General features: G+C 50.7%; 3 protein-coding genes across 3 annotated transcripts; 2 read left to right on the top strand and 1 right to left on the bottom strand.

The window, feature by feature from the left end:
- The first annotated feature begins 225 nt into the window (after positions 1-225).
- On the top strand, positions 226-1,443 carry LOC136787141 (olfactory receptor 14C36-like). The gene is made up of 2 exons (XM_066984274.1): positions 226-251; positions 582-1,443. The coding sequence occupies exons 1-2, from the start codon at positions 226-228 to the stop codon at positions 1,441-1,443; spliced, it is 888 nt and encodes a 295-aa protein (XP_066840375.1).
- Positions 1,444-7,234: 5,791 nt separating this feature from the next.
- LOC125181854 (olfactory receptor 14A16-like) lies at positions 7,235-9,260 on the top strand. The gene has a single exon (XM_048056854.2). The coding sequence runs from the start codon at positions 8,301-8,303 to the stop codon at positions 9,258-9,260; it is 960 nt and encodes a 319-aa protein (XP_047912811.2). The 5' UTR covers positions 7,235-8,300.
- A 7,770-nt stretch (positions 9,261-17,030) lies between these two features.
- On the bottom strand, positions 17,031-17,969 carry LOC136787140 (olfactory receptor 14J1-like). The gene has a single exon (XM_066984273.1). The coding sequence runs from the start codon at positions 17,967-17,969 to the stop codon at positions 17,031-17,033; it is 939 nt and encodes a 312-aa protein (XP_066840374.1).
- Between the last annotated feature and the right edge of the window lie 8,534 nt (positions 17,970-26,503).

Below are 26,503 nucleotides of genomic sequence, written 5' to 3'. Positions count from 1 at the left end.
TTAAGCAGAAAATCTCAGGATTTCTGACTTCAGAGGACACTGTTGGGGCATGATGAAGGGGATGAGGGTGTGTAGAATAAAAATGGCCCTAAAGCACTTTTCTGCCAACTACATTCTGTAGTTCTGGGAATGCAGATGCAGACATGCCCTTCTGGCTAAGAAATGATTTCATTTGAAAATCAAATGAAAATTCAAAATCTGAAAATAAAACCTTGTCCTGCTGCCATGGTCCTGTACACTCACTGCGCTGGGTCAGGACTGATTCCCTTGAGAGCCCGGGAGCAGAGGCCCTTGCTCCTCATTGCACACTGAACCTTAAAAAATGAAGCTCATGTCATGGAGCTGAATGAAAGATTGCAGTAGAGAAAGAAAAAGCATGGCCGTATGGCTGGGGGAATGGCATAGGTTTCACTCAGAAAAGCCTGTCCTAACATATCATTGTCTTTCCCTTCCTGTGCAGATCCCCATACCAAGAGGCATCAGATGTCCAACAGCAGCTCCATCAGCGAGTTCCTCCTCCTGGCATTCGCAGACACGCGGGAGCTGCAGCTCCTGCACTTCGCGCTCTTCCTGGGCATCTACCTGGCTGCCCTCCTGGGCAACGGCCTCATCCTCACCGCCGTAGCCTGCGACCACCGCCTCCACACCCCCATGTACTTCTTCCTCCTCAACCTCGCCCTCCTCGACCTGGGCTGCATCTCCACCACTCTCCCCAAAGCCATGGCCAATTCCCTCTGGGACACCAGGGCCATTTCCTATGCGGGATGTGTTGCACAGCTCTTTCTGTTTGTCTTTTTGATGTCAGCAGAGTATTCTCTTCTCACCATCATGTCCTACGACCGCTACATTGCCATCTGCAAGCCCCTGCACTATGGGAGCCTCCTGGGCAGCAGAGCTTGTGCCCAGATGGCAGCAGCTGCCTGGGGCAGTGGGTTGCTCAATGCTCTGCTGCTCACTGGCAATACATTTTCCCTGCCCCTCTGCCAAGGCAATGCTGTGGACCAGTTCTTCTGTGAAATCCCTCAGATCCTCAAGCTCTCCTGCTCACATTCCTATAGCAGGGATCTTAGAGTTCTCACATTTAGTAGTTTTCTCTTTTTGGGGTGTTTTGTTTTCATTGTGCTGTCCTATGTGCATATCTTCAAGACTGTGCTGAGGATGTCCTCTGAGCAGGGACAGCACAAGGCCTTTTCCACGTGCCTCCCTCACCTGGCTGTGGTCTCCCTCTTTATCAGCACGGCCATGTTTTCCTACCTGAAGCCCCCCTCCATCTCCTCCACATACCTTCATCTGGTAGTGGCAGTTCTGTATTCGGTTGTACCTCCAGCATTGAACCCCTTCATCTATAGCACGAGAAACAAGGAACTCAAGGGTTCATTTAGGCAAATGATTTTGCGGATGTTTCTGAATAATGATAAATTTTCCCTCTTTTTCCGTAAATAACCTCCTCAGTCATCTCCTCGCAGGTCTGCTCCTTGTTTTATTATGATTATTGTTATTGTTATTTTCCATGTCATTAACATTTATTATGTTTTCAGGTAAATGTTTGCAGTCCGTCGAATTCTACTGAGGAAGGAAACCACAGTGTTTACACTTCAGACTAGAAGTGTATGTCTTACAGTAGGTTAGCACTGACTCTTAGCATCTGTGAAATAAAACAGGATTTCCACAATGAAGTGCCTGAAGACTTGGCTCTTCTTTCAAGGAGGTGCCAAGAACATAGCTGAGGAGCCGCACCCCAAAAACCTCTTGCTCTATTGACTGGGGTGAAAAACAGCTCATTGCCAAACCGTGTGGAGTGAGACACCAAGGGTAGGATTTAAGAGTAACCTGTTGGTTGTCTGATGACAGTGGAGATGGTGAACGGTCACTGAGGTACATCTCCATAGCTGTCCCACATGTGGCAGGGAAGAGGACGTCCTCCAGGAGAGCAACGTGGAGCTGCCTGGAGAGTCCAGGGGTTCTCCATTGGCAGCACGTGCCAAGGGTGGGCAGTGACTGGAGCCCCACAGAGTGAGAGATCACCCAAGGTGGAGTCACCCACACAGGTGGACGACCAAATTTAGATGCATGGTGGTGCAGCCCCACCTCTCTGGGCCACTCTGTAATCTCAGGCTTGCCATTGTTACAACTGCAGTGAGTTGGGATGATTAGGCACTCCCTATCTGCGCCTGGAACTCCTGGATACCCAAACTGTACAATCTTGAAGGTACTGGAGTAGTACAGTTGGTGGGCAACACCAGAGTTACCCAACCTGAATTGGGGCCAGGTTGTGGCCAGGCCAGGTATGCGTGTGGTCGGCTGTGTCCATGCCTTGTGTGCACATCTCTGTGTGCGTATGTGATGGTGTGTTTGTGTCTGCCTGTGTGTGTGTGTATTTGCCAGTGTGCACCACAGTGTTGAGACTTCTGAGGCAACTTCTCCAGGTTCCTTATGCAAGAAGAAGCTGGGCTGGATCTTCGGACTGAGGGACGTTCTTTGAGGGCACCACAGACACAGAGAAGGTGAAAGGGGTGTTAGCATGTTATCAAGATGCTCCCTTTTCCTGTGCAGCATGCTAAGGCATCCAGTCATGGACAGAGCCAAGGAGAGGGCTCGTCCTTCCTGTGGTCGCAGCTGCATTTCACTCACAGAATCACAGAATCACAGAATGGCCGAGGTTGGAAGGGACCTCTGAAGATCATCTAGTCTAATCGCCCTGCCAAGCAGTATCACCTAGTGCGTGTTGCACAGTATGGCATCCAGACAGGTTTTGAATATCTCCAGAGAAGACTCCACCACCTCTCTGGGCAACCTATTCCAGTGCTCTGTCACCCTTACAGTAAAGAAATGTTTTCTCATATTCAGCTGGAACTTCCTCTGTGTCAGTTTGTGCCTCCTGCCTCTTGTCGTGTTGCTGGGCACCGCTGAAAAGAGTCCGGCCCTATCCTCTGGACACCCTTCCCTCAGATAATTGTACACATTGGTTAAGATTCCCTCTCAGTCTTCTCTTTTCCAGGCTAAAGAGTTCCCTCAGCCTGTCCTAGTACGACAGGTGCTCCAATTCCTCTAATCGTCTTCATAGACCTCCTCTGGACTTCCATGTCCCTCTTTTACTGGGGGAGCCCAGAAATGGACGCACTATTCCAGGCGTGGCCTCACGAGGACTGAGTAATAATTGGTGCCTGTAACAATGCACGGAGGATGATCTCATCTTCTTATCTCAACCCTCAGGCTCTTTTCGTCATATTTTCTCCCCCTTTTCCTTGTATGTGGGGATACGAAAGAGCGGTTGTGGTGGAGTTCAGATGCATAGCAGGATAAAACCACCCCCGCAGGGACATGGAAAGGGTTCAGCACCAGGACTGTGGCCATCCAGGGATGGCATCTGAGCATCCACGACATGCTCTGCCAGCCTGGTGGCACCGAAGGGAATGTAAAGAGGTTCCCCTGAAGGAGAGAAGTAGAAGGGGAAGGCTTGATTTCCCAACTCAGGCATTTCTGGCACATTCCTGAGACAGCTGTTGGAGCTGCAGGCCACACCAGTCTCTGGGACACTGGACGTCTTTCCTCCCAGAAATAGATCCCAAAGAGGCACTAGCTCCCAGGGGAACCTGGTCTTGCGTTGCCCCCCATCACAAGGAGTCTGAGCCATGCCCAGAGGAGCCCTGAGGCTCAGGACAGCCCTAGCATCAGGACCAAGGAATCCTGACTGCCACATTGTCCCCTGAGCCCAGAGGGACACTCAGGCAAGGCTCTTGCAGCAGCCACCAACCATGTCCACTCTCCCCCCAAAGCCCAGGACTTGCAGCTTTGGACAGCTGACAGCCCCTGGGTCACCCCTTGGGAAGGGGCTCCTGACACCCTCACCTTTGGAGGAGAGCTGCAGGAGCACTGGGAACATGGAAGTCATGTCGGAGGTGATGGTCACCCTCCAGCAGCCCTCCATCTCGCTTGCTGCTGGCCCTCAGCTCAGGACAAGGGATGCCCGCCCTGGCTCCTCAACCACAGCTCCTCTGCAAGGTGCCCCTGCTCCACCTGTCAGCGAGGGTCGCCCAGTGCAACCTTGCTGCCTGCTGCCCCCACTCCTGGCCACAGAAGGACAGCGGTGGGGAGCACCCAAGCAGTGCCCAGCAGGAACCAGGCCTTGCAGGGAAGTGCCGGCACTGGCGCTGCTCCAGTGACGATATCCTGGTGATGCAGTGCATCCCCCTGTGACATCAGCATGTGTCATTTGGAGGCCTGGGAGGTCAGCAGCATGGAGATGGCACAGCTCAGGAGAGAGACGAGAGATTTCCCTTTTCTGTCATGAGAAACAGTCACCTCCCTTCTGCCCAGTTCTTTTCCACAGGATCCTGACAAATCCATCAGGAACATCTCCAAATGGTGACAAAGGCCATTGAATATAGGAAGTGGAGTGCTGGAGGAATCACCACTGTGTTCCTGCACCAATATGCCTCTTGTTTGGAGCCCTTCCAGGAAGGTGGGGTTTTCACCTTCTCCTTGGCCTGGGCTTTTTTCAAAAGATGGGAGCGAAGACACCTGGGATGCAGCAGCCCCTCACTGTGCCTGAACTCCTCTTCTGCATGAATCTGGGCTCTCTCTTACAGCCTGACCAAGTCTCTCATTTCAGGAGACCTGTGGCATGCTGAAGGCAGGACTACCGTCCCTGACTGTACTGCACAGAGATACACGTGGTCCTGTGTCAGCTGGACTATGCTGCAAGCGAACCCTGCTGGATCATGTGGAGCTGATCATGGTGTCCCGGCCATTAGCTGCCATGTCTGCAACCAGAGCCCCAGAAGAGGAGAGGCGCATCTCTGCGGACATGCTCCCCTTTCCTCTTGCATGACAGAGGGGATGCCAGTGACTGCCCAGCAGTTCCCATCCCTGGGGGCTGTGCACAGCTGGGTGAGGCTCTCGGGGGGGGTTTCTCTGCCTCTTTTTCTTCCTCAGAGTGAGCACCGTGATATTTCCCCACATTTCTCCACCCGTTCATGCTGCTCCTGCTATTGTGTTTAGGCTCTCTAGGGATGGGGGTTTCAGGTGCAGTTCCAAAAATGACCCTGAACATCCTGCCACAGATGTGTCGGCACAGCAATGAGGTGTTCTGTCCCATCTGACTTGTGGGGCCACAGGCAATGCAGTGCAAGGGGGGGGGGGGTAACATGCCAACTGTCCCTGCACAAGACCTAGAGTGCCTTTCTCCTGGGATCATAATGAACCAGGACCTCCTGGTCACAGCCAAGAATTCTTCAATGTAGGCCCTACTGTCCCACGGACTATAAGGATGTAGTTTGCAAAGTACCAGTGATTTTATCACCACCCAGCACCTCTTGTACCCAGGCAGAGTCCTGTGTCAGGGCATAAAAGGCAGGCAGACCTTGCTGGTGTTAGATGAGGCCATGTGGACATGTCCATGACATAACAAACTAATTCTCAGAGAAGATGTGATTGTTATACATAATTCTTTTTCTGCAAGGAGAAATGAGCCTGCTGTGAAGAAGTGTGTGTGCCCAGGGGAGGGAGGGAACCCCAGGGATCCCTTCAGGCTGTTTCCCAGCACGTTCCCCTGCAGCCCCAGGGCCATGGGCAGGGAGCCTGGTGGGGGGCAGAGCAAGGGAGGCCTTGGGCTGGGCCTGTGCTGCTGAGCTGGGCCGGGCTCCTGGGCCCAAGGGGAGCTCCTGGCAAGCGGGCAGCGCTGCAGAGAGCCAGCTCTGCCCAGGAGCAGCTCCTCTGCCCAGCGCAGCAGGGCTGGGGGCACTGCCTGCAGAGACAGAGTGGGTAAAGGCAGGCAGAAGTGGCAGGATGCACAGAGCTCGCTGGGGGAGAACACTTGCCAGCCCTGACCCCGGTAAGTCTCTGGCTGGAGGGCAATGCAGCCGCAGCTCCTGGAGGAAGGAGAAGCCGCGGGTGCGGGCAGGGGTGCCCGGGCTGTGGTGCAGAGCAGGATCCCTGCTGTGCCCCAGGGGCTGTGTGCCGGGGCAGGGCCTCTGCCGCCTGCCAGGCTCAGCACTCAGCCTGCGCGGGGAGCTGCCCAGGGCGCTGCGGGGAGAAGCTGCGGGTGGAAGGAGCCCCCCCGGCAGGGCAGGGTCCTGCTGCTGGAGGGAGGCTGCTGCCTGGGACAGCCTGCTCCATAGCGCAAGCAGGATGTATCCAAGGGGACATCGCAAGAGAAGACAAAAGGCAGGGGTTAGCACCTTGAATCTCTGCTTTCCTGAGTCTCTGCTTTCATTTTTTTCTTCTTTGTCTCAGCCAGAATAGAAATAGAGGCTCTTATTTCCAAGAAGAGCCTGAGGCTCCTGAAGCATCACTAGGAGGTTATAAGGATCACAGCAAGTCCCTTTCCTGCCCTTCAGGCCATAGAAAGCTCCATGACCACATGTGGCGTCCTCCCCAAACCCGAACCTGGCGGCGGCGGTTCTGTACTCCACTCCGTGCCATCCCTGCACTGCAGACGAGACGTCTTCCCCTGAGCAGCCGTGTTGTATGCTCTCCCATCCAGCAAAGCCTCTGCCCCCACAATCATGGGGTCTCTAACTGTTAGCCTCTTGGCTGCCCAGCCTTCAGAACAAGAGGACACTCCCAGTGCTCACCTCTCACTCTCATTCTTGCTTTCCTCAGCAGAAGCACTGGAACATTTCTTTGTTTCCCCTCCCATTCATCCTGCCCTTATTATTCTCCTCAGACTCTCTGGGCAGCGGGATTAAAGCCAGAGCTCAAACACCAGAACAGTGAGTCCTGCTCTGGAGATGTGTCACTGGGAGCAAAGTGCCCAAGCTGTTCTAGCCAAAATGGCTCAGGGCACTGCAGTGCCTAGTGCCAGGAAATGAGTTGGCTCTGTTCAGGTCACTCTGGTTAAAGGTGATCCAGCAGTGTCCCTGGGGTTATCCTGCTGGAGGATGTTGAACCGCCTTTCTTTATTATAGATGCACTACATCTGAACAAAAGTATGTGTTTCAGAACGTTCCTTTCCCAGAACGTTCAGTTCCTTTCCCAGGAACACACTGCTGCACAGCAGGGCAGAGTCCTTGAGAGCTCATGGGCAGAGGCCGCTGCTCCAAACAGTGCACAGCCAGCACAAACCAGAGCTCCAGCCAGAGAGGAGAATGAAGCTGCTGCTGAGAAAGCATGTGTTTGTGACTGATAGGAACAACATCGTCACTGTTCGAGCTGCATTGGGGATCATAATTCATATGCAGCTCAAACAGTGACGATGTTGTTCTTATTGCTCAGGTATGTGCATGAACAAAAAGCATCCATGTTCCCTCCTAACTTTTGGGCCTCTAAAGTGTGTTGGGGAAGGAAGGAACTCTCCCTTCAGGACACCACATCTAAGGATATTTGACTCTTCACATGGGGCTTCTGCTGGGCTGCAGGCTGCCATGCTCAAGGGTACAGCTCTGCCCTAGCAGCTCTGTGTTATCTAGCAGCTCCATGGAGAAGAGACATCAGTCCTAAGGCCATAGAAATGCTGCTGCATGGCTGTATGTGGGCAGCTGCTGTGATCCCTCTGTGTCTGTGGTGAAGAGCAGAGAGCTGAGATCTTCCTCAGGTATGATGAAATGGGTGAGGTGTTTGGAGATCTGCCCTTTGAACCTGGATTCCTCTGCTCTCAGCAGCATCCAGGTTATTTTCAGGGAAACAGCTGAATGTGACCATCCTCCGGAGGTGCCTGTACAGAGCAGCTGAGACCAAGACTGATGGATACACCAGCTGCCCCCACTCTGCCCTGAGGGACAGTCATGCTGAAAAATCTTTGATAGCTCAACTGTATTCTATCTGAGAAAAGCCCATGTTGTCATCTACCTAACTCTGTAGGGCAGGACTCCCTCCTCCAGAGCACCTCTGATCCTGGTGGTACCGTCAGTCAGCACCAATCACAGCTCATGAAAGGGACCTGCAAAGGCTTTCCTGGAAGGGCAGAGGCAGTCGGGGAGGTTTCTACAAGAAATGGAGTAGGTTTGATCACAGAGTTCTGTCCTAATGTTTTCCTGTTTTTTCCTCCTCAGACAGCTCTCCATACCCAGATTACTTCCCTTGCTCTGATCTAAAAGACAGAGTTGTTGCCTTGCAGGACCCACAAGATTTCACCTGGAGTGCAACAGAAATGCAAAGGGTTTCCATAGTCACTGCTCCCAGTAGCACTCTCATGCACCTCCAAGCAGGGCTGTAGAAAGACACTTGCAGAGGTCTTCCTTAAAGGGAAACATCATTTCTGAGGTTTAAGAAGAAACGGAGTACATTTTGCTCACACAGTCTAGCCTGACATTTTGCTGTATTTTCTTTCTCAGACAGGTCTCCATGCCCAGAGGAATCAAATGTCCAACAGTAGCTCCATCACCGAGTTTCTTCTCCTGGCATTCACAGACACGCGGGAGCTGCGGCTCCTGCACTTCGCGCTCTTCCTGGGCATCTACCTGGCTGCCCTCCTGGGCAACGGCCTCATCCTCACCGCCGTAGCCTGCGACCACCGCCTCCACACCCCCATGTACTTCTTCCTCCTCAACCTCGCCCTCCTCGACCTGGGCTGCATCTCCACCACTCTCCCCAAAGCCATGGCCAATTCCCTCTGGGACACCAGGGCCATTTCCTATGCAGGATGTGCTGCACAGGTCTTTTTCTTTTTCTGTTTGTTTTTAGCAGAGTTTTCTGTTCTCACCATCATGTCCTATGACCGCTACGTTGCCATCTGCAAGCCCCTGCACTACGGGACCCTCCTGGGCAGCAGAGCTTGTGCCCAGATGGCAGCAGCTGCCTGGGGCAGTGGGGTTCTCTATGCTCTGCTGCACACTGCCAATTCATTTTCACTGCCACTCTGTGGAGGAAATATCCTGGACCAGTTCTTCTGTGAAATCCCCCAGATCCTCAAGCTGTCCTGCACAGACTCCTACCTGAAGGAAGTTTGGCTTCTACTGGCTGGTTTCTGTTTAGCATTTGTCTGTTTTGTTTTCATCATACTGTCCTATGTTCAGATCATCAGGGCCGTGCTGAGGATGCAATCTGAGCAGGGCCGGCACAAAGCCTTTTCCACGTGCCTCCCTCACCTGGCCGTGGTCTCCCTGTTCCTCAGCACTGGCTTTTTCGCCTACCTGAAGCCTCCCTCCATCTCCTCCCCATCCCTGGATCTGGTGGTGGCAGTTCTCTATTCAGTCATGCCCCCAATATTCAATCCTCTCATCTACAGCATGAGAAACGAGGAGCTCAAGCGTGCTATCAGGAAAGTGATTACATGGATTTTTCTTAAGATTGATAATTTTTTCCCCTTTCTCCACAAATGACTTTGCTTGTTTTCCGTTGCAGGCCTGCATGGTACTTACTTTCATTCTCATTATTTTATAATTGTCTTCAATGTCATTTCCAACTATTTCTTTCTTAGAAAAAAAGTATTTATTCATCCCTCATCTCCTGAGGTATGAAACTGCTCTGTTTACTCTGGACATTATTTGACTACCTGTTTGTCAGCACTCTCCCTTGGCATCTGCTTAATAAAACAGGATCTTCCCCAATGCACTACCTGAAATCATGCCTCTTCTTTCAAAGCTGTTGCCAGCAATAGGGTTGAGCATTGGGGTCGTTTCACACTGATGGGCAGCTCAACTCCACCACTCTTTCACCCCCGCTCCTGAAAGAAGTAGATGGAGAAAACAGAGTGGAAAAGGGCTCCAGGGCTGTTTTAAAGGACAGTCAGATCAGTCACCAATTGCAGTCATGTGCAAAGCAGACTCAGTGTAGGGAGATTAAGATAATTTATTGAGCATTACTAACAGTCTGGAGCAGTGTGTAATGGGTCTGGCTGGGATGTTAACTTTCCCTGCAGCAGCCCATACAGTGCTGTGCTCTGCACTTGTAGCTAGAACAGCACTGCTATCACACCAGCGTCGTGTCTGCTGCTGAGCAGTGCTGGCACAGCATCAGGACTCTCTCTAACCCTCCCAGAGCCAGCAGGCTAGAGGTGGGCAAAAAGTGAAAAAGGAACATCACCAGGGAAGCCGACCTAAACCAACCAAAGGAATATTCCATTCCATATGATGTCACACTCAGCAATAAAAGGTGGAAAAAGGAAGCAGAGGGGAGGGGTGGGCTCTCGTTGCAAAAACGTCTGTCCTCCTGAACAATGGCTACGTGCGTTGAGGCCCTGCTTCAAGGATGTGAGCATTGCTCATTTGTGGGAAGTAGAGAGCAATTTCTTTCCTCTGCACTCCCTTTACACAGCCTTTATTTTTTTTTTTTTTTCCTTTTCCCCTCCCTTTTCCCCTTTCCCTTTTTTCCCTTTAGTTAAATGGTCTAATTAGTAATAATCTTTCCTTAATAATTATTTGTCCTGGTTTCAGCTAGGATAGAGTTAATATTCCTCCTAGTAGCTGGTAGGGTGCTGTGTTTGGGATTTAGGATGAGAATAATGTTGATAACACACTGATGTTTTAATTGTTGCAGAGCAGTGCTTACACTAAGCCAAGGACTTTTCAGCTTCTCGCTCTGTCCTGCCAGCGGGCAGGCTGGGGGTGCAGCAGGAGCTGGGAGGGGACAGACCCAGGACAGCTGACCCCAACTGGCCAAAGGGGTATTCCATACCATCTGACACCATGCTAAACAATATATAGGGGTGGCTAGCAGGGGTGGGGGGACTGGCTGCTCGGGGATAGGCTGGGCATCGATCAACGGGTGGTGAGCAATTGCATTGTGCATCACTTGTTTCGTACACATTATTATTAGTAATACTATTATTATTATTATTATTATTATTATTATTATTATTATTATTTTCTGTCCTAATAAACTGTCTCTATCTCAACCCACAGGCTTCATTTTCCTGTTTCTCTCCCCTATTCCAGAGAGGGAGAGAGAAGGGTGAACGAATGGCTGTGTGGTGTTTAGCTGCCAGCCGGGTTAAACCACAACAGTCCTTTTTGGCACCCAACGTGGAGCCTCGAAGGGTTCAGATAATGACAGATCTGACCAGAGTGTGTTAAACTAAAATTGGTATAAGTATTAAGTATTATATTCACTGCACCAAGCCTGTCTGAATTTAAGAAGAGATTGGACTGTGCACTTAGTCACATGGTCTAAACTTTTGGGCAGACCTGTGCGGTGCCAGGAGTTGAACTTGATGATCCTTATGGGTCCCTTCCAACTTGGGATGTTCTATGATTCTATGATTCTATTAGACCTGCTGAATATTTGCTAGTCACAATGCTGATTGCTTTGATTTCGGGTCTGCTGTGCCTGTTTTCCAAACTGAGTTATATAGCACATTACTTACTGTATGTGTTCCCTGTTGTGCTGTTTATCCTTTCCAGGACCTGGTTTAAGATCATTATTTTACTGTGTGGTGTAACACTGGCTTATGATATGATGAAATTTCTGATCGTGACCCTAACCTGGTATTTGTACTCAGCACTGTCGTTGACTCTATACTTTGGAAACCATATCTCAGAAACTATTAACAATTATACCTATTGCCTTTTTTCTTCAGAGAGCCAGTCTATGGAGGGGACAGGGGGAGATATTTTTTCCTACTTGTTCACTCTCCCTTTGTCCTTCACCCTCCTCTTATCCTCTGGGCTAGTTACGATAGTTCTTCAAGATTTTGAATATCCTTGGGATATTCAGACCAGCACGTTCTTATTGTTATGTCTCCTGAATGCACTTCAGATTTTGTTTAAGGTTAAACAACTACTTAGGAATGCCATCCAGAGATCTGTCCTGAGGCAGGATAGTCACGAGTGGCAGGGAGTGTGGGAAGATATGGGCAGGTTTCTAGGGCAGTGGGCACCTCCAGTGCTTTGGAAATTCACCCCTGAACAACTGCAAAATCCTAAAAAACTGGTAGAATGCTTGAAAAAGGGGTGTCATCACTCTGGCAATTCCAAAGAGACGTAAATCACTGCAATGTGGTGGGGTCTGGCCTATGCCTATCGAGTTGCAATCGATGTTACTATAAACCTAGTGACAGACCCTGCGGCGACTCCAAGTCCTGTGACAGGCCCAATGGCCATGCCAACCTCTGCAGCCACTCCAACCCCTGTGATGGACCCTGTGGCCACCTCAGCCCCTGCAGCCACTCCAACCTCTGCAGCCACTTTAGCCCCTGCGACCTCTCCAGCTCCAGCCTCTCCAGCCCCTGTGGCTGCTCCAGCCCCTGCGGCCTTTCCAGCTCCTGCAGCCTCTTCAGCTCCTGCAGCCTCTCCAGCTCCTGCAGCCACTCCAGCTTCTGTGGCCTCTCCAGCTCCTGCGGCCGCTCCAATCCTTGTGATGGGCCCAGCGGTCATTCCAGCTCCTGTGACAGGCCCAGCTGTCATTCCAACCCCTGTGGCAGGCCCAGCGGTCGTCCCAGCTCCTGTGGCAGGCCCAGCAGTTGTTTCAAACCCTGTGGCGGGCTTAGCGTTTGTTCAAACCCCTGTGGCGGGCCCTGCAGTTGTCCCAACCCCTGTGGCTGGCCCAGAGTTTATTCCAACCCCTGTGACAGGCCCTGTGGCTGGGTCAGAGAAATGAACTGTAGCAGTGCATGTTGCTCCTGTAACCAAGGTGAAAAAATGGTATAGAGAGTCAGATCATTTAGAATGCAGAAAAACTCCTATTAAGACTAAGTATGGAGAAGACAAGGCAGGGCCATCAGAGAAACAAGAGGCTGAAGATGAAGATGTTGCAAAAACAACAGTATCTAGCTGAAACCTATACCAGAGTGAGCTATGAGATGTGAAAAAAGATTTCGGTCACTGTATAGGTGAGCAGTTAGTCACCTGGCTGCTCCAGTGCTGGGACAACAGAGTCAATTGTCTGGAATTAGCGGGCAGGGAAGCCAGGTGGCTGGAATCCCTTGCTAGAGATGCAGGCATTGACAAAGCAATTGGAGATGGAGCAACAGGCTACAGCCTCTGGAGGCGTCTCCTGTCAGATGTGAAGGAAAGGTATCCCTTCAATGAAGAACTTGTATGTCTACCAGTGGACCACTAGGGAAAAGGGAATCGAGTACCTGAGGGAATTAGCTGTACGGGAGGTGATTTATAGAGACCGAGACAACGAACAAATATCCACAGGTCCAGATGAAGTCAAGTGTTCATGACCCATGTGGTGGAAGTTTGTGCAGAGTGCACCATCATCATACGCCAGCTCATTGGCAGTAATGGCCTGGAAAGAAGATGAGGAACCCACAGTGGATGAATTGACTAAACAATTCCAGCAGTACGAAGAAAGTATCTCCTCTTCCCTACAGGCCTGCATCTCGGCTGTGGAGAAACTTTCTGAAAGTGTCAATCAACTAAAAGAGAATACTTTGGAGAAACTTTCTGAAAAGGTCCACCAACTTGAAGAGAGATTATTTTCCTCCCCACCTGTACAAGCCAGAGTCTCAGCTATCAGGGGTAAGCGTCCATCCATGCAAGGAAGATGATACAGTGGGCACACACCCCGTGCCACCCTGTGGTTCTACCTACGTGACCACGGAGAGGACATGAGAAAATGGGATGGAAAATCTACTGCGACCCTAGAGGCACGGGTACATGAGTTGCAAAAGAAAACAATTGGGAAAAAGGGGTTCTCTGAGAAGCTTGCTGCTCCAACTTCCAGCAGGCAGTCCTTCAGACACAGAAATAAAGATTCTGACCAGGATTAGAGGAGCCCTGCCTCCAGCCAGGGGGAGGAAAGGGACAATCGAGTTTATTGGACTGTGTGGATTCGATGGCCTAGCATGTCAGACGCACAGAAGTATAAGGCTTCAGTAGACACCGGTGCACAGTGTACTGTAATGCCATCAGGCTATAAAAGGCCTGAACCCATCTGTATTTATGGGGTGATGGGGGGATCCCAGCAGTTAACTGTACTGGAGGCTGAAGTGAGTCTAACTGGGAATGAGTGGCAAAAGCACCATATTGTGACTGGCCCAGATGCTCCATGCATCCTTGGCATAGACATCTCAGAAGAGGATATTTCAAGGACCCAAAAGGGTTCTGCTGGGCTTTTGGCATAGCTGCCTTAGAGACAGAGGACATTAAACAGTTGTCTACCTTGCCTGGTCTCTCAGAGGACCCTTCTGTTGTGGGGCTGCTGAGGGTTGAAGAACAGCAAGTGCCAATCGCTACCACAACTGTGCACCGGCAGCAATATCTCACCGAGACTCCCTGATTCCCATCCATAAGCTAATTCATCAACTGGAGAGCCAAGGATTGATCAGCAAGACTCATTCACCTTTTAATAGTCCCATATGGCCAGTGCGAAAGTCTAATGGTGAGTGGAGACTAACAGTGGACTATCGTGGCCTGAACAAAGGCACACCACCGCTGAGTGCTGCAGTGCCGGACATACTAGAACTCCAGTACAAACTGGAATTGAAGGCAGCCAAGTCGTACGCCAGAACTGATATCACTAATGCATTTTTCTCCATCCCCCGAGCAGCAGAGTGCAGACCACAGTTTGCTTTCACTTGGAGGGGTGTCCAATACACCTGGAATCGACTGGCCCAGGGCTGGAAACAGCCCTACCATTTGCCATGGACTGATCCAGACTGCCCTGGAACCGGGGGAAGCTCCTGAACACCTGCAATACATTGATGACATCATCATGTGGGGCAACACAGCAGAAGAAGTATTTGAGAAGGGGACAAAAATAATTCAAATCCTTCTGAAAGCTGTTTTTACCCCAAAACAAAACAAAATAAAGTCAAAGGACCTGCACGAGAGATCCAGCTTTTAGGAATAAAATGGCAAGATGGATGTCGTCAAATCCCAATGGATGCGATCAACAAAATAACAGCTATGTCTCCGCCAACTAGCAAAAAAGAAACACAAACTCTCCTAGGTGTCATGGGGTTTTGGAGAATGCATATTCCAAATTACAGTCTGATTGTAAACCCGCTCTACCAAGTAACCCGTAAGAAGAATGATTTCAAATGAGGCCCTGAGCAACGACAAGCCTTTGAACAAATTAAGCAGGACTTAATTTGTTAAGGACTTAAGCAGGACTGTTGTTCATGCAGTAGCCCTTGGGCCAGTCCGAACAGGACCAGATGTAAAGAATGTGCTCTACACTGCAGCCAGGGAGAATGGTCCCACCTGGAGCCTCTGGCAGAAAGAGCCTGGGGAAACTTGAGGTCGACCCCTAGGGTTTTGGAGTCGGGGATACAGAAGATCTGAGGCCCGCTACACTCCAGCCAAAAAGGAAATATTGGCAGCATATGAAGGAGTTCGATCTGCTTCAGAAGTGGTTGGTACTGAAGCGCATCTCCTCCTGGCACCCTGACTGCTGGTACTATGCTGGATGTTCAAAGGAAGGTTCCCCTCTACACGTCATGCAGCTGATGCTACATGGAGCAAGTGGGTTGCACTGATTAGAGAAGGACTCTTTACTCACATAGATAATGATAGGACAAGGGGATATGGTTTTAAACTAAAAGAGGGGATATTCAGATTAGAGGTTAGAAGGAAATTTTTCACTCAGAGGATAGTGAGGCACTGGAACAGGTTTTCCACAGAGGTATCTGGGTAGATGGGGGCAGAGCAGTGGATGTCATCTACCTTGACTTTAGCAAGGCTTTCGATGCTGTCTCCCATTACATCCTGATAGCAAAGCCGAGAAAGTGTGGGATAGAGGAGTGGACAGTTAGGTGGGTTAAGAACTGGCTGACTGGCCAATCTCAGAGCGTGGTGATCAGTGGTGCAGAGTCCGGCTGGAGACCTGTGACTAGCGGCATTCCCCAGGGGTCGGTGCTGGGTCCGGTCTTGTTCAACATCTTCATCGATGACCTTGATGAGAGAATAGTGTCTGCCCTCAGCAAGTACGCCGATGACACAAAGCTGGGAGGAGTGGCTGACACGCCAGAAGGCTGTGCTGCCATTCAGCGAGACCTGGACCGGCTGGAGAGATGGGCAGGAAGAAACCAAATGAGGTTTAATAAGAGCAAGTGTAGAGTCCTACACCTGGGAAGGAACAAACGGACGTATCAGTACAGGCTGGGGGATGACCTGCTGGAGAGGAGCTCTGAGGAGAAGGACCTGGGGGTTCTGGTGGATGACAGGTTGACCATGAGCCGGCAGTGTGACCTCATGGCCAAGAGGGCCAATGGGATCCTGGCGTGCATTAAAAGAAGCGTGGCCAGCAGGTCAAGGGAGGTGATCCTCCCCCTCTACTCTGCCCTGGTCAGGCCTCACCTGGAGCACTGTGTCCAGTTCTGGGCTCCCCGGTACAAAAAAGACAGGGTTCTCCTGGAAAGAGTCCAGCGGAGGGCCACAAAGACGATATGGGGCCTGAAGCATCTTCCCTACGAGGAAAGGCTGACCTGGGTCTGTTCAGCCTGGAGAAGACTTAGAGGGGATCTCCTCAATGTGTATAAATACCTAAGGTGTGGGAGACAAAGGGATTTGGCCAACCTCTTTTCAGTGCTTTGTGGGGATAGGACAAGGGGTAATGGCCACAAGATAGAGCACAGGAAGTTCCGCACTAACATGCGAAAGAACTTCTTCACAATGAGGGTGACGGAGAACTGGAACAGGCTTCCCAGGGAAGTTGCAGAGTCTCCTTCTCTGGAGATATTCAAGGCCCGTCTGGACGCCTACCTGGGCAGCCTGCTCTAAGGAACCTGCTTTGGCAAGGGGGTTGGACCCGATGATCTTTCGAGGTCCCTTCCAACGCCTTCGATTCTGTGATTCTGTGATTCTGTGATTCTGTATTGGATGCCCCACCCCTGCAGGTCTTCAAGAGCAAGTTAAATGAAGTCCTGAGCAAACCAGATCCACTGGGAGGTGTCACTGCCTATGGCAGGGGGGTTGGAACTAGATGATCTTTGAGGTCCTTTCCAACCCAGGCCAATCTATGATTCCATAATTCTATGACTGGTTAAAAATAATTTTAAAACTTGGTATGCAGCAGGACAAGAATAACATTATTTCTATCAATAAAAATTTTTCTTAAAATATTAATAAAAATATACTTAAAGAAATCATTCTATCAGTTTCCCAAATAACCAGCTAGTCCTGTTAAGATTATTTCTAATATTACATTTTGATAATAAGTATAATGACGAAAATGATATGATAATAATCACAATAATGAAGTCGTTATTGATGATGAAGAACTCTATATAGAAATATTTTCCTCACTGCATATTTGAGCTCCTGATTCCTCATGCTGTAGATGAGAGGGTTCACTGCTGGAGGCAACACTGAGTACAGAAAAGACACCACCAGGTCCAGTGACTGGGAGGTGATGGAGGGAGGCTTCAGGTAGGCAAACAAGCCAGTGCTAACAGTCAGAGAGACCACAGCAAGGTGAGGGAGGCACGTGGAAAAGGCTTTGTGCCGTCCCTGCTCAGAGGGCATCCTCAGCACAGCCTTGAAGATCTGCACATAAGACACCAAAATGTAAACAAAGCAAAGAAATACTAAAGAAAGAGTAAAGACAAGTGCCCCAACTTCCCTGAGGTAGGCATCTGAGCAGGAGAGCTTGAGGATCTGGGGGATTTCACAGAAGAACTGGTCCACAGCATTGCCTTGGCAGAGGGGCAGGGAAAATGTACTGGCCGTGTGCAGGACACCATTGAGAAAGCCACTGCCCCAGGCAGCTGCTGCCATCTGGGCACAAGCTCTGCTGCCCAGGAGGGTCCCATAGTGCAGGGGCTTGCAGATGGCAACGTAGCGGTCGTAGGCCATGATGGTGAGAAGGGAAAACTCTGTACCAGCCAAGAAGGCAAAGAGAAAGACCTGTGCAGCACATCCTGCATAGGAGATGGCCCTGGTGTCCCAGAGGGAATTGGCCATGGCTTTGGGGAGAGTGGTGGAGATGCAGCCCAGGTCGAGGAGGGCGAGGTTGAGGAGGAAGAAGTACATGGGGGCGTGGAGGCGGTGGTTGCAGGCTACGGCTGTGAGGATGAGGCCGTTGCCCAGGAGGGCAGCCAGGTAGATGGCCAGGAAGAGCGCGAAGTGCAGGAGCTGCAGCTCCCGCGTGTCTGCGAATGCCAGCAGGAGGAGGAACTCAGTGATGGCACTTCTGTTGGACATCTGCTTTTTTGGGGATGTGATCCTAAACAAAGAAGAGGATGACAGTAATAAAGTACAACAAACGTATCAGAGGAGAACTAATTCCATTTCTCATTTAAAATCATCAAATATATCGTCCACTTTCTGGCAAATATTTGGCAGATTCCTATCATGTGTCCTGATTCATTCTGCCTGAGGGTCTCTGTTGGAACAGGGGGCTTTACTATGGGCAAAGGAGTCAGTCCTGTCCTACAGCAAGAGGTGAAGAGGAACATGGGGGAATGTCGGTTTCACTTCCATCCTGATATCAAAAGAGTTTTGCCGCAGTGTTGCTCCCAGTTCACCAAACTGCAGAACAGAGCTGTGGCGGCTTTCTTTTTAATTTATTTTTTATTTTTATTTTTTATTTTTTGTTTCAGCTGTCCCACCACTGCTGAGGAGTGTTTCTAAGCCACAAATCCTGGTTATTTCTGCTGGGCTCAAAGTGAATCCTTGTGGATCATCATCAGAGAAAAAGGGACTGTCACTTTAGTGCAGAGTGTCCTTCAGGGAGGACAGCCAGTCTGTCCATCAAGTCCGGTCTCAGCTGCCTTGTGAGAGCTGCAGGAAAATTCTACTCAAATGTTTGACTGAAAAGAACAAGGACACTTCTGAGAGATTCCTGAGGAATCAAGGCTCAAAGTGCACATCTCCAGACCCCCCACCCTGTCCCCATACTCCCCTTCCCCCAAGCACAACGAGGGCTCACTCCATGGGCATGTGAAACCCCTATCCCCAGCCAGCCTGGGAACAAGACCAGCAGCAGCACGGCCAGGTGGAGAAGCAAGGAGGAATGCCAGCGTGCTCCTGCCAGGGGAGGCAAGGCCAGAGAGGGACAGACAGACACTCAGGAGACCCTCCTCTGCCACAGATCTGTCTGCAGAGGAGGCAGCTCCTGCTGGGGACACCAGGGGCTTGAGGGCAGAGGCTCTGCTGGCGGGAGAGGAGAGCAGGGGGTGTCCCAGGGAAGGTGCCTGCCCTGCAGGGGATGGCAGGGAGGTGCCTGAGCCCTCCCTCGCACAGCATTTCTGGCAGCAGCTCCCTCTCACCACCTGCCCATGTCCCTGCTGCCTGCCCATATCCCTGCTGGGAGCGGGTTCTCTGTCCCCACATCTCCTCCCTGTCCACGCTCACAGACCCCATCCCATAAGCTGTGTGCTGAGTTCTGCCCTGCAGAGGACTCCTGAGTACAGGGTCCTGTCCATGGGCATCACAGGGGCTGCAGCTCCTAAAGATCAGCTCAGTTAAAACCTGAGGAGACCACAAACGTGATGTTGGTGCAGTCTTTAAGCTGAGGTGGCTGAAGGGTCTTTGTGAAGTTCATTGCTGACATACTGATCTCTCAGTGCAATGCTCTAGTAGATTCAGTCTCCTGTACAATCCTGACAACCCATTACCATGAAACCAGTAAAAACTTTGCAGCAGAAATCTTAAACCATAGAGTTCAAAAAAGCCTTCCCCTTCAGATAAAACAAGCCTCGGTCTTTCTCTTGAGATGCTTCCTCATAAAAGACATTCTCTACAACATCTTCCACTCTTCGCTGGAAAAAACAGAGAGAACCATCTGGACATATGCTATATCAGGCATTGGATGTGCCAGCTGTAGAAGACCCCTTTGGCAACTACACCTGCATTGCCCTGCTGCCAGAGACTCACTGTGTCAAGAGCCTGCAGATCTGTCCTGCCACACGCTGCCCTCTGTTGTTGTGCTCCTCACTGCCTCCAAGCCCTCTCTCCTTCTCTCCTCTCCCCATGCCACCTGCGGTCAGAGCCCCCAGCCCTGCTGCGCTGGGCAGAGGAGCTGCTCCTGGGCAGAGCTGGCTCTCTGCAGCGCTGCCCGCTTGCCAGGAGCTCCCCTTGGGCCCAGGAGCCCGGCCCAGTTCAGCAGCACAGCACCCGACCATGACATCGCTTGCTCTGTGCCTTTGGGCTCCCTCGAGGTGTCCCCAAGGCCTCGGGACTGACAGCTCCTGAAGGCAGCAGGGTCTCTCCTGGGGTGTGGTGTTTGAGGCAGACTGAAGGCATCACCGACTGCTCCTCTCTGAACAAAGGGGAGATGGATTTTAGAAGTGTGATTTCTGCTATTAGAGTGAGGATGTCTACCAGGAGTACAAATGACAGCCTCCCTTAAAACCCTATTCCTTTTCCACGGTGTGGAACACCTCAGCCATGACAGGCAGAGATAATTTCACCTCTCTGAGCTTTGTTCACCATTTCTTTTACAAACTGAGAAGAAACATCTTGGTGATTCGTGTCCCAACAAGAGAGAGGAGACCAGAATGTTCTAAAACATATTCCATGAAGAAAGGCAAATGGGACAATAAGACAGCATTGATTGACTTTCCCCTACGGTGAATATGAAAGGTCTTCAACCCTTAGATAAGTATATTCCTCATCTTTCGCATGACCAGCACGGTGACTGGGATGTGGAACACCCTCATCATCGTGCTGGTGCCTACAAGCAAACACCTGCAGATGCCCGTGGCCTTCTTCCTGGGGGAGATTTGTTCTCCTTGCAGACCTTGTACAGCTCCACCACCCTGTGCCAGATGCAGGACAGTTTCCTGACTGGGGACAGCACCCCCATTGCTCACAGAATTGGGACTGCTATCAGCTGCAACTTCTGCATGAACTGAGTGCTTCCTGCTGGAGGCCATGTCCTACGGTCAGCCCTGGGCTGTATGCCATCCCTGTTCTCTGCAAGAGTCGTGAAGTGGAAGGTCTGACTCCAGAAGGCAGCAGTACCTGAACCAGGGGTATTTCTCTCATGTACAGTAATTATTTTTCTTCCTGCCAACTACAGTTCTGTGGCCCCGGTGTCATGGTCCCCTCCTGTGATTTTTGCCCCATTGCTGGAACTCTCCTGCAAGGCCCCATTGATACTCATGGTCTTTGCTTTCATAATCTGCAGTTTGGATCCAATCTTCCTCTTCCCTCCCCTGCAGTTTTCATGTGTGTGCATCCTGCGTTGGCAGGCCCAAGGCCTTATCCACCTGCTCTTCTGTCCTCACGAGTGTCACCATTTTCTATGACACCATCATCGCTCTCCGTGTGAAGCACAGAACAGTCCTTTCTAGAGATTTTAACCAAGCCCTTTCCCAAACCTTCATCATCCCCCTGGTCAGTCTTCAGGTTTCTTAGAGGTGGTTTTGGAAGGGTGAGAGAGGTGCTGGTGGAGCTGCAGACATCGTCATAAGACATATCTCAAAGACTTTGGAAATGACAGATTGATCAAAGACGTTCCTCAGGACTTGGAAAAGGCAGATGTCATACCCATCTTCTACTAGAAGGGCGACCAGAAGGATGATTAAGCCTAACCAAGAATTAAAATGCCAGCCTTAACCCTAGCCCTCATCCAAGAACTAAACTCTAACCTACAAAGCTTGCTCTTCTGCTATACCTTGAGCAGGCACCTTGAGCAGAACACCAATCCCTCCCTCAAAGCCCTTGCCGTTCCCTTAACCATAGGGGGTGACCTCAAATCTCTAAATGTTAAAATGAACACCTAACCCCCAAAGCCCACCACCATGCACACAGCACATCTCATCTTCAACATACCCTAATTTCAGCTGTTTGTCCCCTTGTGGGAGGGCAGGAACTCTAAGGTCTTGCAGCAGTCCCATGGCATTGGAAGAGGCATGTGAGGTAACAGGTATGTGATCAGACCAAAGGCCACAGGGAGGAGCTGGCTGGGAATGCTGTGATGAGGTCAGGTGTGCCTCAGGATCTGCTGGGCCTGCAGGAAGCACATGGCTGTGAAGGAGGCTGGGAGGTCACTTCTGTCTCTGGAGCTGACAGACCATCAGGAGGAATGTGGCACAGATAGGGACTGTAAAGGCCAGAAGCATGCACATGGTGTCGAAGATGATGGCGAGTTAACTTCTGTTCTGGTCAGGTGACAGACCACCGGAAGGCTGATGGGATGGGAGTCATGCTTGAGGTGTAGTTTGTGAGACCATAGAATCACAGAATGGCTCATGTTGGAAGGGCCCTTAAAGATCATCTAGTTCCAACCCCCCGGCCATAAGCAGGGATGCCACCCATGAAATCAAGTTGCCCAGGGCCTCATTCAACCTGCTCTTGAACAGCTTCAGGGATGGGGCATCTATAAGGTCTCTTGGCAACTTGTTCCAGTGCCTCACCTCCCTCTGAGTGAAGAATTTCCTCCTAAGCTCTAATCTAAATCTCCCCTCTTTTAGCTTAAAAGCATTCCACCTTGTCCTGTCATTATCTGATTGAGCAAAGAGTCACTCCCCATCTTTTTTATAAGCCACCTTTAAGTACTGAAAGGTCACAAAGACGTCACCCAGGAGCCTTCTCTACTCTAGGCTGAACAGCCCCAGCTCTCTCAGCCTTTCTTCATAGGAGAGGTGCTCCAGCCCCTTGATCATCTTCATGGCCCTCCTCTGGACCCGCTTGAACAGATCCACATCCTTCTTGTGCTGGGGGCTCCACACCTGGACACAGGACTCCAGGTGAGGCCTCAGGAGGACAGAACAGAGGGGGGCAATCACTTGCCTCCACCTGCTGGCCAACCCTTTTTTGATGAAGGCAGGGATGTAGTTGGCCTTCTGGGCTACAAGTGCGCACTCATGTCGAGCTTTTTCTCCACCAGAACCCCCAAGACCTTCTCTGCAGGGCTGCTCTCAGTGAGTTCTTCTCCCAGCCTATCCTCATGTCTGGGATTTCCCTGGCCCAGATGCAGCACCTTACACTTGGACTTGTTGAACCTCATTAGGTTCACATGGGCCCACTTCTCAAGCTTGTCCAGGACCCTTTGGACAGCATCCCTTCCTCTGTTGCATCAACTACACCTCTCAGCTTGGTGTCATCCACAAATTTGCTGAGGGTGCACTCGATCCCACTGTCTATGTCATTGATAAAGACATTAAAAAGTACTGGTCCGAGGACAGACCCCTAAGGTACACCACTCATCACCAGCCTCCACTCGGACATAGAGCCGTTGACCACTGCTCTCTGGGTGTGACCTTCAAACCAACTCCTTATCCACTCAATGGTGCACCCATCAAATGCATCTCTCTCCAGTTTGGAGACCAGGATGTCATGTGGGACCGTGTCAAAGGTCTTACGGAAATTCAAGGAGATGACATTGGTTGGTCTTCCCTTGTTTTCTGATGTGGTCACTCCATTGTGGAAAGCCACCAGATTGGTCAGGCATGATTTACCCTTTGGTGAAGCCATGCTGGCTGTCTGAGATCACCTCTTTGTCTTGCAAGTGCCTTGACATTGATTCCAGGAGGATCTTTTCCATGATCTTGCCAGTCAGTGAGGCGAGGCTCACCATTCTGTAGTTCCCTGGGTCCTCCTTTCTACCCTTTTTTAAAATGGGAGTGATGTTTTCCCTTTTCCAGTCACCAGGGACTTCACCCGACTGCCAGAACTTTTCAAATATGATGGAGAGAGGCTTGGCAACTACATCAGCCAGTTCCCTCCGGACCCTGGGATGCAAGTCATCAGGCCCCATAGACTTGTACGTGTTTATGTTCATCAGGTGGTCCTGAACCTGCTCTTCACTTACAGCAGGTGGGACTTTGCCCCCCCAGCTTCCATCTATGGGTTCAGGGAAACGAAAGACTTGGGAAGCCTGACTGGCAGTGAAGACTGAGGCAAAGAAGTTGTTGAGTACCTCAGCCTTCTCTGTGTCTGTCATTACCAGTTCACCCCTCTCATCCGTCACAGGGGGTACACTCTCCTTGGCCTTTCTTTTCTGAGCAATGTATCTATAGAATCCCTTCCTGTTACGCTTTGCATCCCTTGCCAAGCTCAGTTCCATCCGTGCCTTGGCTTTCCTTATCCCATCCCTGCTCATCCGAAACTGAAGCATGCGTGAGGGCCTGGGAAAAGGAACCCTGGATCCATAGAAGCCATTTGGGAAACAAAACTTGTAGGTAGGAAGCGCAATTTTGTGGAGGTGCAGAGCTGATGGACACACTGCCGAGGATGCTCCTAAAGACATGTATGCCCTTTTCCCTCCTGACTACAATGCCACTTCCTTCTCAGGAATGGAGTAAGCCAAGAGAGGTGAGACAGATACTCTACGATCATCAATGTCATCAGAAAGCTGATCCCAATAAAATATGGGAAGGTTAAGAGCAGCCTGGACAAGAAAGACGTGAGATTTTGGGGTGGGAAGAGGAGCATGGAAGCAGAAAATAATGATTTTGTAGAGGTAAGAGGGGTCATGTAATGTAGATATTGCGGTAACACTGACTTAAAACAGTCATGTATGGCCCTTACCTTATTTTAACCAGTAGTTTTAATCCCTAAACCTAAATGCTACTCCAGCACTCTGACAGAAATCCCCTACTCTAATGCTTGAACTCAAAGTATCCCGTGAAGCAAAACTCAGGCCATAGCCCCTTTCCCTTACCTTTATTCTCTTACTCACCCAAATGCCTTCCCTTGACACTAGCATTAAAATGCTCTATTTATCCCTAGACTTCTTGGCAGACCTAAACAAAACCCTAAACCGCAGAGCTTGTCCATACCCTAAACACAGAAGCACACCAAAACTTCCCAGTAAAAGTCTGTTTACTCTCTAACCCAGAAAGGTGAGCCCTAATCCCTAGGGGACTAGAGAGAGGTCAGCTCTGCCTCAGGATCCCCTGCCCCAGCAGGAGGAATGTGACTGGGGCAGTGACTGTGAGGTCACTTCTGTCTCTGCAGATGATAGGGCAGCAGCAGGAACGTGTCATGGAAAGGGACTGTGAGGTCACTTCTGTCTGAAGTAGCTGACAGGTCACCCTTGGCTTCTCCCTGGGATCTGTACTTTTTGGCTGACATCTGCCAGTGGCCCTGGTAGGCCAGCAGAAGGCACCTGGTTGGCATGCTGACTGTGGGGTCCCCTCTGCCTCCATACCCAGGAGGACCCAGACAGAAAGAAGGCCCACATATGAGTTGTCCTGTCCCTTCTGCTTGAGTCCATGACTGGACAGCAGGCGGCACAAGGCTTGGGTGCGTCTAGCCAAGAAGTGGAAGGCCAGCAGTAGGCCCATGGCTTGGAAGATGCTGGTGAGGTGACTTCTGTCTGCTGGGCTGACAGGCCGCAAGAAGGCTGATGGGTTGGGATGCCTACTTTAGGAGGGGTTTCCACCCTGATGGAGCTTTCTTTGGTAGTAGGAAAGATCAGGAGAGAACAAACTGCCACAAAGTGCACATTGGAAGGTTGGCACTGGCCATGAGGAGGAAGAAATGCCCAGGGGATCAACTGCTCTTGCTCTAGAGACTGAGGCAAAGAAGGCATTAAGTGCCTCAGCCTTTACCTCATCTCTTGTCACCAGGTTTCCTCCCACATCCAATAAAGGAAGATGACTCTCCTTAATCCTCCTTTATTTAAAGTGTTTATATAAACAGTTTTTGTTTTCTTTGACAGTAATAGACAGATTGACCTCCAGCTGGGCTTTGGCCCTTCTAATTTTGACCTGCACGGCCCCATAACATTTAGGACACAGCTCCAGACAAACTGACAGTATGCATGAGAATGAAGAACAGAAAAGGTGGAACCTAGCAGCCTCCCATCCCCTACCCTTCTGTGACTCTATGCTGCAATTCCATTCAGCTGGTTACTCCTGTATTATCCAAACTTTCCTGCAACTCCTGATGCTGCCATCTTGTCAGAGAGAGCACAATCACATGAAGGTTGAACTGTCTGCCTGCAGACATTAAACGCTGACAAAATGGAGCATCAGTGTGGGGGAATCTTGAGAAACTGCAGGATTCTGCCTACAGAAACATCCTGACATTTACAACGAGAAGAGCCTGGTCCTACACCAGAGGAAGAGGAACCTAACACATCAGGACAGATTGGGACCCTACTGAGTGAGCAGTGCCCAGGAGGAGGAGGGCCTGGGCACCATGAGGGATCTCATACAAGCTACTCAGCTAAGACCCAGTGTGACACAACATGGACAAGTGTCTACAGCCAGCTGGGAAAGAGGTGTAGGTCTGGGAGACACTAGGATACTCTGGCCTTCAGAGGAGCAAGGACATAGGCAAGGCTGAAAGTCCCAACAGGACCCAGGTCTTTGTGTCCATGGCTATGGCTGTTGTCTCTGCCACTGAGGCCTATGAGGAGACAGCTTATTGTTAAAGCACCAGGGCCTCATTGCCTCCTCACCACCAACCATGAACCAGGCAGGGGTCATACCATTCTCCTGCACTTGGCCATGCACATCCCCATCTCCTACTGCCCCAGGAAGAACCCTGAACAAGGTGTGAAGGGAAAGGATCTCCCTTTCCAGGGGCTGGGGACAAGGCGTAGTCCTTTTCTTTGGTGAAACACGTCCAATTTGTCTACACATCAGTGTTACCTTCACATTGCCTTTGTCTCCTTGTCCTCACTGCCTCCAATGTTCTGCTCTAATGAGCTCCAAGGGAGGCTGTGTCAGTGCTGGCCCTCGGGGGACACTGCAGGAAACTTGCATCTGACTTGGACTTCTTGAGAGATTTCTTCAATTGTCTCTCAGTGCCTGAGGTTCGTGGGCTCATCACCAAAA

The sequence above is a fragment of the Anser cygnoides genome, chromosome 28 (assembly GCF_040182565.1).
Source record: "Anser cygnoides isolate HZ-2024a breed goose chromosome 28, Taihu_goose_T2T_genome, whole genome shotgun sequence".
NCBI classification, from domain to species: domain Eukaryota; kingdom Metazoa; phylum Chordata; class Aves; order Anseriformes; family Anatidae; genus Anser; species Anser cygnoides.
Note: the sequence above shows the minus strand (reverse complement) of the source record. Positions and strands in the feature narration are given on the sequence as shown.